We start from the raw sequence: 12,604 nt of genomic DNA, 5'->3' as shown, positions 1-12,604 counted from the left end.
TGGAGGAGGTTTTTATTCCAGTGAGATTGCTAAGGCAAACACCGCCATGTTTATTTTTGCCCAACCTAGATTGTGGCACAGACTCGGTCTCAATGGGGATAGCTGAGCTGACTACACTGACTGTGCTAGTGGCAGACTCCACTAAGCTGGCAAGCTGGCTAACAGCCTGCTGCCTGGCCTGCACCCTATCCCATTGTGAAGCTAGAGGAGTTAGAGCCCTGTCTATGTCCATAAATAAGATGAGAGCACCCCTCCAGCTCGGATGGAGTTCGTCACTCCACAGCAGACCAGGTTTGGTCCTGTTTGTGGGTGAGTCCCAGAAAGAGGGCCAATTATCTACAAATTCTATCTTTTGGGAGGGGCAGAAAACAGTTTTCAACCAGTGATTGAGTTGTGAGACTGCTGTAGAGCTCATCACTCCCCCTAACTGGGAGGGCGCCAGAGACAATTACTTGATGCCGACACATCTTTCTAGTTGATTTACACGCTGAACCTATGTTGCGCTTGGTGACCTCTGACTGTTTCATCCTAACATTGTTGGTGCCGACGTGGATAACAATATCCCTATACTCTCTACAGTCGCCAGTTTTAGCCTTAGCCAGCATCATCTTCAGTGTAGCCTTAACGTCGGTAGCCCTGCCCCCTGGTAAACGGTGTATGATCGCTGGATTATTCTTTTTAAGTCTCATATTGCAGGTAATGGAGTCACTAATGACTAGGGTTTTCAATTTGTCAGAGCTAATGGTGGGAGGCTTCGGCGTCTCAGACCCAGTAACGGGTGGAGGTGAGACCAGAGAAGGCTCGGCCTCTGACTCCGACTCGTCGCTTAATGGAGAGAACCGGTCGAAAGTTTCTGTTGGCTGAATGAGCGACACCGTTTGAGGACTCATACAGCATTTCCTTCCGGAAGCCATGAGAAAAATGTCCGGCTGTGTGGACTGTGCGGGGGGATTTATACTACTATTTGTACTTATTGGTGGCACAGATGCTGTTTCATCCTTTCCTACACTTAAATTGCTCTTGCCTAACCATTGCATCTGAAGCTGAGCTTGCAGCACAGATATCCTAAACAAAAGGCAATCGTTCTCTTGCATATTATGATTACAGCGACTGCAATTAGAAGGCATAATGTTAATGTTACTACAGCTTCAGCTGGTGGAGGTCCTGTTGAACCTTACCTAGATAAAGCGCCCGGGGAGAAAAAGCTCAATGAAAAAAGTTAATGAGGAAAAAAAATAATTCTAAAACGCTGCTTAAAAAGTAAAAACAGTAGCAGGTAGCAAAGTGGCAGGTAGCAAGGTAGCAAAGTAACGTTAGCAACAAACTGCACAACATCACTTAATCAAGTTCACAAGTTTGGGTTAACTAATGGTTAATACTGTGTGTATTGCAGCTACTGTCTGAGAGCCAAATCAACATGGTGAAGGTGGTGAACACTGTGAGCGATGCTCTCAGCTCCATGCAGAAGGAGACAGGGGGACTGAAGGCTCGGGTCAAGGCTGACCTACAGAGAGCACCGGTCAGAGGGGCTCGTCTCAAAGGCTGTGCCAATGGTAAGTCTGATAGCTGTCTGTCCATGTCTGGCTAGCTGGCTGGCTAGTTATGTGGCTGACTGAATATGTGGCCGGCTGGCTGGCTTTGTGGCTGGCTGATTGGCTGGCTGGCTGACTGTGTGGCTGTCTGGTATGTAGCTAACTGGCTGGTTATGTAACTGTCTGTCTGTCTGTCTGTCTGCCATTCATGCATATGTCTATGTGTGTGTCTCTGGGTCTTCATATGTGTCTGTCTCTGTCTGTTCCTGTAGACATACTCTATAGTTCTCTGTGTTGTTCAATATAGTACTGTATCTCTATCTGCCAGTGGCAGAGATTAATATTACCTCATTACCCTTGGTGCTAGTGTTGAATGCATGAGTGTTGAATATACAGTACAGTATGTAAATATATATATTTTAAATCACCTTTTAACCAGGTAGGCTAGTTGAGAAGAAGTTCTCATTTGCAACTTCGACCTGGCCAAGATAAAGCATAGCAGTTCGACACATACAACAACACAGAGTTACACATGGAATAAACAAACATACAGTCAATAATACAGTAGGGGAAAAAAGGGGGAAAAAGTATATACAGTGAGTACAAATTAGGTAAGATAAGGGAGTTAAGGCAATACATTGGCCATGGTTGCAAAGTAATTACAATATAGCAATTAAACACTGGAATAGTAGATGTGCAGAAGATGAATGTGCAAGTATAGATACTGGGGTGCAAAGGAGCAAGATAAATAAATAAATACAGTATGGGGATGAGGTAGTTGGATGGGCTGTTTACAGATTGGCTATGTATAGGTTCAGTGATCTGTGAGCTGCTCTGACAGCTGGTGCTTAAAGCTAGTGAGAGAGATATGAGTCTCCAGCTTCAGTGATTTTTGCAGTTTGTTCCAGTCCTTGGCAGCAGAGAACTGGAAGGAAAGGCGGCCAAAGGATGAATTGGCTTTGGGGGTGACCAGTGAGATATACCTGCTGGAGCGTGTGCTACGAGTGGATGCTGCTATGGTGACCAGTGAGCTGAGATAAGGCGGTGCTTTACCTAGCAGAGACTTGTAGATGACCTGGAGCCAGTGTTTTTGGCGACGAGAGTGAAGCGAGGGCCAGCCAACGAGAGCGTACAGGTCACAGTGGTGGGTAGTATATGGGGCTTTGGTGACAAAACGGATGGCACTGTGATAGACTGCATACAATTTGTTGAGTGTTGGAGGCTGTTTTATAAATGACATCGCCGAAGTCGAGGATCGGTAGGATGGTCAGTTTTACGATGGGTATGTTTATATGGGTATGTTTGGCAGCATGAGTGAAGGATGCTTTGTTGCGAAATAGGAAGCCGATTGGAGATGCTTAATGTGAGTCTGGAAGGAGAGTTTACAGTCTAACCAGACACATAGGTATTTGTAGTTATCCACATATTCTAAGTCAGAGTCGTCCAGAGTAGTGATGCTGGACGGGCGGGCAGGTGCAGGCAGTGATCGGTTGAAGAGCATGCATTTAGATTTACTTGCATTTAAGAGCAGTTGGAGGCCACGGAAGGAGAGTTGTATTGCATTGAAGGTTAGTTAACACAGTGTCCAATGAATGGCCAGAAGTATAGAGAATGGTGTCGTCTGCGTAGAGGTGGATTTGAGAATCACCAACAGCAAGAGCGACATCACTGATGTATACAGAGAAGAGAGTCGGCCCGAGAATTGAATCCTGTGGCACCCCCATAGAGACTGCCAGAGGTCCGGACAACAGGCCCTCCGATTTGACACACTGACCTCTATCAGAGATGTAGTTGGTAAACCAGGCGAGGCAATCATTTGAGAAACCAAGGCTGTTGAGTCTGCCATTAAGAATGTTGTGATTGAGTTGAAAACTTTGGCCAGGTCAATGAATACGGCTGCACAGTATTGTCTCTTATCGATTGCGGTTATGATATCATTTAGGACCTTGAGCGTGGCTGAGGTGCACCCGCGACCAGCTCTGAAACCAGATTGCATAGCGGAGAAGGTACAGTGAGATTCAAAATGGTTGGTAATCGGTTTGTTAACTTGGCTTTCGAAGACCTTAAAAGGGCAGGGTAGGATAGATATATGTCTGTAGCAGTTTGGGTCTAGAGTGTCTCCCCCTTTGAAGAGGGGGATGACCGCTGCAGCTTTCACATCTTTGGGAATCTCAGACGATACGAAAGAGAGGTTGAACAGGCTTGTGATACGGGTTGCAACAATTTCGGCAGATCATTTTAGAAAGAGACTGGGTCCAGACTGTCTAGCCCGACTGATTTGTAGCGGTCCAGATTTTGCAGCTCTTTCAGCTATCCGGATTTGGGTGAAGGAGAAATCGGGGAGGCTTGGGCGAGTTGCTGTGGGGAGTGCAGGGCTGTTGACCGGGGTAGGGGTAGCCAGGTGCAAAGCATGGCCAGCCATAGAGAAATGCTTATTGAAATTCTCAATTATCGTGGATATATCGGTGGTGACAGTGTTTTCTAGCGTCAGTGCAGTGGGCAGCTGGGAGGAGATGCTCTTATTCTCCATCGACTTTACAGTGTCCCTGAACTTTTTTGTTTGTGCTACAGTATGCAAATTTCTGCTTGAAAAAACTAGCCTTAGCTTTCCTAACTGCCTGTGTATATTGGTTCCTAACTTCCCTGAAAAGCATATCACGGTTGCTATTCAATGCTAATGCTGAACACCACAGGATGTTTTTGTGCTGGTCAAGGGCAGTCAGGTCTGGAGTGAACCAAGGGCTATATCTGTTCCTGGTTCTACATTTTTTTAAAGTGGCATACTTATTTAAGATGGTGAGGAAGAGGTCGACCGATTATGATTTTTCAAAACCGAGACCGATACCGATTATTGGAGGCCCATTAAAGCCGATACCGATTAAATCGGCCAATTGTTTGTATTTATTTGTAATAATAACAATTACAACAATACTGAATTAACACTTATTTTAACTTAATATAATACATCAATACAATCAATTTAGTCTCAAATACATAATGAAACATGTTCAATTTGGTTTAAATAATGCAAAAACAAAGTGTTGGAGAAGAAAGTAAAAGTGCAATATGTGCCATGTAAGAAAGCTAACGTTTAAGTTCCTTGCTCAGAACATGAGAACGTATGAAAGCTGGTGGTTCATTTTAACATGAGTCTTCAATATTCCCAGGTAAGAAGATTTAGGTTGTAGTTATTATAGGAATTATAGGACTATTTCTCTCTATACCATTTGTATTTCATATATACCTTTGACTATTGGATGCTTTATAGGCACTTTAGTATTGCCAGTGTAACAGTATAGCTTCCGTCCCTCTCCTCTCTCCTACCTGGGCTCGATCCAGGAACACATCGACAAAAGCCACCCTCGAAGCAGCGTTACCCATGCAGAGCAAGCGGAACAACTACTAGAAGGCTCAGAGCGAGTGACGTTTGAAACGCTATTAGCGCGCACCCCACTAACTAGCTAGCCTTTTCACATCGGTTACACCAGCCTAATCTCAGGAGTTGATGGCTTGAAGTCATAAACAGCGCAATACTTGCAGCACAGCAAAGAGCTGCTGGTAAAACGCACGAAAGTGCTTTTTGAGTGAATGCTTACGAGCCTGTTGGTGCCTACCATTGCTCAGTCAGACTGCTCTATCAAATCATAGACTTAATTATAACATAATAACACACGGAAATACGAGTCTTAGGTCATTAGTATGTTCGAATCCGGAAACTTTCATTTAGAAAACGAGACGTTTATTCTTTCAGTGAAATACGGAACCGTTCCGTATTTTATCTAACGGGTGGCATCCATAAGTCTAAATATTCCTGTTACATTGCACAACCTTCAATGTTATGTCATAATTACGTATAATTCTGGCAAATTAGGCGGCCCAAACTGTTGCATATACCCTGACTCTGTGTGCAATGAACGCAAGAGAAGTGACACAATTTCACCTGGTTAATATAGCCTGCTAACCTGGATTTATTTTAGCTAAATATGCAGGTTTAAAAATATATATTTCTGTCTATTGATTTGAAGAAAGGCATTGATGTTTATGGTTAGATACACATTGGAGCAAGGACAGTCCTTTTTCGCAAATACGCACCGCACCGATTATATGCAACGCAGGACACGCTAGATAAACTAGTAATATCATCAACCATGTGTAGTTAACTAGTGATTATGATTGATTGATTGTTTTTTGTAAGATAAATTTAATGCTAGCTAGCAACTTACATTGGCTTACTGCATTCGTGTAACAGGCAGTCTCCTCGTGGAGTGCAATGAGAGGCAGGTGGTTAGAGCGTTGGACTAGTTAACTGTAAGGTTGCAAGATTGAATCCCCGAGCTGACAAGGTACAAATCTGTCGTTCTGCCCCTGAACAAGGCAGTTAACCCACCATTCCTAGGCCGTCATTGAAAGTAAGAATGTGTTCTTAACTGACTTGCCTAGTTAAATAAAGATTAAATAAAGGTGTAAAAAAATATTATTTTTTTAATCGCCCAAATCGATGTCCAAAAATACAGATTTCCTATAGTTATGAAAACTTGAAATCGGCCCTAATTAATCGGCCATTAAGATTAATTGGTTGACCTCTAGTAGAGGTATTTTTGGAGGGCAAGTTGGTTAGGATGATATCTATGAGGGTGCCTGTGTTTACAGATTTGGGGTTGTGCCTAGTTGGTTCATTGATAATTCCTGTGAGATTGAGGGCATCAAGTTTAGATTGTAGGATGGCCGGGATTTTAAGCATGTCCCAGTTTAGGTCACCTAGCAGCACGAGCTCTGAAGATAGATGGGGGGCAATCAGTTCACATATGGTGTCCTGGGCACAGATGGGGGCAGAGGGTGGCCTATAGCAAGCGGCAACGGTGAGAGATATGTTTCTGGAAAGGTAGATTTTTAAAAGTAGAAGCTAGAATTGTTAGGGTGCAGACCTGCATAGTAAGACAGAACTCTGCAGGCTATCTCTGCAGTAGATTGCAACTCCGTCCCCTTTGGCAGTTCTATCTTGTCGGAAAAAGTTATAGTTAGGGATGGAAATTTCAGGGTTTTTGGTAGTCTTCCTGAGCCAGGATTCAGACACAGCTAGGACATCCGGGTTGGCAAAGTGCTCAAGCAGTGAGTAAAACAAACTTAGGGAGGAGGCTTCTAATGTTAACATGCATTAAACCAAGGCTTTTACGGTTACAGAAGTAAACAAATGAGAGTGCCTGGGGAATGGGAGTGGAGCTAGGCGGTAGTGATTGGAGAGTAGTGATTGGTGTGTCCATTGGGATGTTGTGCTTGGAGTGAGAGCCTGAGAAAGACTGAGGTGTGATCCCTGAGGGAAGCTTCAGGCGAACCTCCATCAGACCTAATGGAAGCTTCAGACAAACCTACATCAGACCTGACGGAAGCTTCAGACAAACCTACATCATACCTGCCAGGAGCTTTAGATGAACCTACATCAGACCTGAGGGAAGCCTTCCAGTAGATTCTCCCTCTTCAGCCAGCCATGGAATACACAACGGCTGACACTTATGTACCACACACACTCCAATGGTAATGCCACCAGAGAGTGTGTGTGTGTTTGTGTGTGTGTGTGTGTGTGTGTGCCTGTGCGTGTGTTTGCCACAGGCCCCAGGTTTTGATAAATATTTCACACAGATGGGTACTGCATTACAATCATTGATGTAATTTCACACTCCGGGATGCCTGCATATATAGAACTAGGATGATACAGGATTCATTTCAATCAGAGGAGGCTGCTGAGGGGAGGACGGCTCATAATAATGGCCGAAACGCAGCTAAAAGAGTGGAAAAACAAAGGGGAGGGGAGGGGAGGTCAATGTAAACACTTAGGTTGGAGCCATTAAAACTTGTTTTTCAACCACTCCACAAATTTCTCCACGAACTATAGTTTGGCAAGTTGGTTAGGACATATACTTTGTGCATGACACAAGTCATTTTTCCAACAATTGTTTACAGACAGATTATTTCACTTATAACTCACTGTTTCACAATTCCAGTGGGTCAGAAGTTTACATACACTAAGTTTTGACTGTGCCTTTAAACAGTTTGGAATATTCCAGAAAATGATGGCATGGCTTTAGAAGCTTCTGATAGGCTAATGGACATAATTTGAGTCAATTGGAGGTGTACCTGTGGATGTATTTCAAGGCCTACCTTCAAACTCAGTGCCCCTTTGCTTGACATCATGGGAATATCAAAAGAAATCTGCCAAGACCTCAGAATTTTTTTGTAGATCTCCACAAGTCTGGTTCATCCTTGGGAGCAATTTCCAAACACCTGAAGGTACCACGTTCATCTGTACAAACAATAGTATGCAAGTATAAACACCATGGGACCATGCAGCCGTCATACCGCTCAGGAAGGAGAGAATTCTGTCTCCTAGAGATGAACGTACTTTGGTGCTAAAAGTGGTAATCAATCCCAGAACAACAGCAAAGGACCTTGTGAAGATGCTGGAGGAAACAGGTACAAAAGTATCTATATCCACAGTAAAAGGAGTCCTATATCGAAATAATCTTTTAAGGCCGCTCAGCAAGGAAGAAGCCACTGCTCTAAAATCGCCATCTAAAAGCCAGGCTACGGTTTGCAACTGCACATGGGGAAAAATATCATACTTTTTGATGAAATTTCCTCTGGGCTGATGAAACAAAAATGGATCTGTTTGGCCATAATGACCATTGTTATGTTTGGAGGAAAATGGGGAGGCTTGCAAACTGAAGAACACCATCCCAACCGTGAAGCAAGAAGGTGGCAGCATCATGTTGTGGGGGTGCTTTGCTGCAGGAGGGACTGGTGCATTTCACAAAATAGATAGCACCATGAGGAAAATGCTCACTAACAGGGATGTAAACACATTTGTTGCACAACATTCGAGGGAAGTACGTTTTATGTGCGTATGGAAAATGTTGGGATATTTTATTTCAGTTCATTAAACATGGGACCAAATCTTTACATGTTGGCTTACATTTTTGTTCAGTATAGATTATCTGTAAGAAAAGCAACTCTGGTACTGAATCTGAGGTTGATAGTCATTGTGCCACAACTGTAAACAACAAGCTCCAAAAATAACACCATTTTGGGAGCAAACCTCCTTCCTCTTTCTCTCCCTCTCCATCTCTCTCTCACCACCCAAGGAGTCCCCATTAACCCCCTCTTCCTCATTGTCAAGCCTGTTTGAGGCTAAGAAGTCTAGTGGAATGTTCTCCTCATCTCTGTCATATCTCTTTGTTTACACTTACGTAATGTTTTAGCCACTTGTTTTGCTTTCCAGCTGGAATTCAAACTGAGAGCTTTTTGTTTCTCTTCTTTTTCTCTCTGTCCCTTTTTGACTCTCTCTCTTACCTTCTGCATCTCTCTCTCTCTCGCTCTGTATCCCTTACCCTCTCTTTCTGTATCTCTCTCTCTGTGTAGCTCTCCTCTCTCGCTATTCGCTCGGTCTCTCTCCCTCTCTGTATCTTTCTCTCTCTCTCTCTCTCTGCATCTGTGTCTCTCTCTCTCTCTCTCTGTATATCTCCTCTCTGTCTCTCTCCCTCTGTATCTTTCTCTCTCTCTCTCTCTGCATCTCTCTCTGTATCTGTATTTCTCTCTCGCTCTAAATTCAATTCAAGGGGCTTTATTGGCATGGGAAACATGTGTTAACATTGCCAAAGCAAGTGAGGTAGATAATATACAATATATATATATCTGTCTCTGTATCTCTCTAGGCTCTCGTCCTCGTGACTGTGGTGATCTGTATGCTAATGGTCAGAGGGAGGATGGCATCTACTCTGTGTTTCCCACTCACTACCCCTACGGCTTCCAGGTCTACTGTGACATGACCACGGACGGAGGGGGCTGGACTGTGAGTCATAGTGTACACACACACACACACACACACACACACACACACACACACACACACACACACACACACACACACACACACACACACACACACACACACACACACACACACACACACAAACAGACAAGCAACACACACAGCACACACACAAACAGACAACACACACACACACACACACACACACACACACACACACACACACACACACACACAGGCACAAATAGACAAGCAAGCTTGTAAGCACACACACACACACACACACACACACACATATTCAGAGACACACGCACACGCACACACACACACACACACACACACACACACACACACACACACACACACACACACACACACACACAGGCACAAATAGACAAGCAAGCTTGTAAGAACACACACACACACACACACACACACACACAATCAACATGAAGGGGACAGGGACCATATTCTCAAGTGTCTCCATTAGAATAGAAGAAACACAGCCATTTATATCCTCAAGCACTCCAACAGTGTTCTTTTTCATCCACAACAAAGACAGTGTATTTCCTTTCTCGCTCTCTCTCCTTTCTCTTTCTCTCTACTTTCTCTCCCTCTCTCTCCTCCTCTACACTTTTATTGGGTTGGTAATCAAAATTTTAAAAAACTCCAGAGTGATTAGGTAATGAAATGGTTTTCATTATCTTAGCTTTATATATGTTTTACTTTATTACAAAGTATATCACCTGCCAAGCCGCACTGAAATAAGAATCCTTCAGTGTGTAACACTCTTAATAAAATCTGTCCCAGAATGCAACATACATTTAATTTGAACAATCTTCTGGATCATCCATCTTCTGAGAAACAAGAGCTCCGGAGAATGAACATTGTTTTCTTCTCCACTCCTCATGATTAAAATGCAGCACTGCTTATACCCTAGCATATTGTATAGAAAAACCAAAGTGGGATAAATAGATTGCAATTAGATTGCGTGTTGAACTTTAGACCTTAAACTGTAGATAAAATGATCCGGGCTGCAAAAAAAAAAGGAACATGATGTGAAAAGGCTTCTACGACTGTGTCTGAGAATGCAGGTGAGAATACAGATGAGAGAAGGAGATATGAAACACAAACTTGACTACGTAGCCGTCTACGTACTACATAGAGAGAGAGCGAGTGAGAGGGAGGGAGAGGGAGATGAGTATTCAAAGGAGCGCAAGATAATTGAATGGGAAATGTTCCCTCTCACCCAAAACATTCTCCTTCACGCTTCTGCTGCTCCGGCCTGTACCGCCTGATATCATTAGTGAAGTCACCTTAATGCATCTCAGCTCTTTCTCAAACTTGTCGGAGTGTACATTATACACATTGCAGCTGCGCTGCTGCAACAGGCGGACGATGTACTCATTCAGCCTTTTGTTATGATGCACTGTTGAGTGCATTCTGAGATGACATGTAGCAAGTTGTGTTTGGAGCGAGTAGTGGAGCAAGTAGTTAAACTCGACTGTGACCTATTTTATCCTCATTAAAGGCTATTTTATATTTTATTTACATGAGTGTATTGACCGACGGCCTGTACAGGTTCAGAACGATGCACTGTTCTTTTTGTTTGTTTTTGTAGACAATTTTAGCTCTTCACAGAACGCACTACCTTGCTGGACTTTTTCGACTTCAAGCTTGCGCTGCTACCTGTGGCTAGTCTGCTTTTTAGCATTAACCTTAATGGCTACAGACGGCTATCCAATGGATGTCAATAGCCAACCATTGAGTGTCCAATGCTACTGCTGTGAAATGTTCACTAACTAACCAGAGGGGGCAGTAGAAGACCTAGCGCATACGGAAAATGGGTATGTCTGTAAAAAGTGTCTTTGGTGTGACCAGAAGATGGAGGATAACAGGCGGCTTCAGAAGGACATTTGCCGGCTGTCCAATGAGCTGAATCAGAAGGGAAGCCTCATTGAGTTGAGACAGGACTTCGAATACCTGACTGACAGACTATTGGCTACAGTCAAGCGGATTGTGTTTAGGGATAAAAAACAGTCATGGAATTTGCACTGGACTCTTGAAAGAAATCAGGATTTTATTGACAATTTCAAATTGTTTTTGGAGCGACGGCAGTTCCTAAAAAGGGATGGCCTGCACCCGAATAGGAGAGGAGCTTAGATGCAGAGTGCTAACATTAAAAGGTACTAAAAAAGTGATGGGATATCAGTCCTTGGCCGAAACAGGTAACCCTCATTGAGACATGTATTAATCCACGTCCTCATTCGAGGCATAGACCAAATGCCACAGTTCTAAGCAATATTGTATCTATTCCGTTTCAAGCCAACCCCATAGCTATTTCATATAGAGGGTTACCTATTGAAGACCGGGCTTCAATTCCCCAACGAGGATGAAGGAGTAGGCTGTCCTTGTAAATACGAATTTGTTCTTAACTGACTTGCCTAGTTAAATAAAGGTTACACTAAGAGCATAACATTTATACACCCTAATTTTCTAATTCTAGTCTAACCAATACCCAAACAGAGATTCAGTGAAAATAAAAAATCTCATTGATTTATCAAGACCAGTCCCCATGCTTGTCTCAGAGCAGCACGAAACGGTGTGAAAATAGTTGTAGGCTGTTACTTCAAATCCTATTGCTTCTAACTTCAATATGCTCTTTAAATAAATAAGACCTACACCACTTTTAACATCACATTACTCAACACTAGTGAGACTCATGTCGCCTACGGTAGCCCTACAGTATATCAAAAATATGACATGACTCTCCGCCAATAATTACATATAGAGGGTTGGAGGATATTTCTGTAATTCAGTGATATTTATTCCCATAGTATTTCATTATGGATCCTTAACTAAATAAACATTGGCATTTTGAAAGAGTATTTTTATCATTATTTTATTAACGCAAGCATAAAGATGCCATTATTAGTTACATTGCTTTAGTTTGAACGTGCAGCTTGACACTAAGAACAGAACAGCGGGAATGTTTCCCTAGTCAGCAGCCTTATTAGTGTAATGCCCTTTAAAGTTGTGGCGAAATCTGCTCGGAGCCTTCACCGTGCGCTGCCACTTTAAGAGCGCATGAGCAGTAAGGAAGGAGGAGATAAAGGGAGCTCGTTCAGCTCTTTGGGGAGGGGCTCTTGGGTGGCGCGACAGTTTGATTGTGTGTGCTGTGCTGCAGAAGTTTTGTTTGTTTTCAGCGTGTGTAGTTTATAGAGTATATAACTCAATCATCGGTGTAATC

At 43.2% G+C, this 12,604-nt stretch overlaps 1 protein-coding gene across 2 annotated transcripts in view; it reads left to right on the top strand.

Annotated features, from left to right (window-relative positions):
• LOC112220220 (fibrinogen C domain-containing protein 1-like) overlaps positions 1-12,604 on the top strand; it is a 239,916-nt gene that overhangs the window by 91,638 nt on the left and 135,674 nt on the right. For both annotated transcript variants that reach the window (XM_042302493.1, XM_042302492.1), the window contains 2 exons: positions 1,394-1,553; positions 9,239-9,375. In XM_042302493.1, coding sequence (XP_042158427.1) covers positions 1,394-1,553; positions 9,239-9,375 — 297 coding nt within the window. The remainder of the gene's footprint in view (positions 1-1,393; positions 1,554-9,238; positions 9,376-12,604) is intronic.

The sequence above is a fragment of the Oncorhynchus tshawytscha genome, linkage group LG20 (assembly GCF_018296145.1).
Source record: "Oncorhynchus tshawytscha isolate Ot180627B linkage group LG20, Otsh_v2.0, whole genome shotgun sequence".
Lineage (NCBI taxonomy): Eukaryota > Metazoa > Chordata > Actinopteri > Salmoniformes > Salmonidae > Oncorhynchus > Oncorhynchus tshawytscha.
This window is presented reverse-complemented; position numbering and strand designations above follow the sequence as displayed.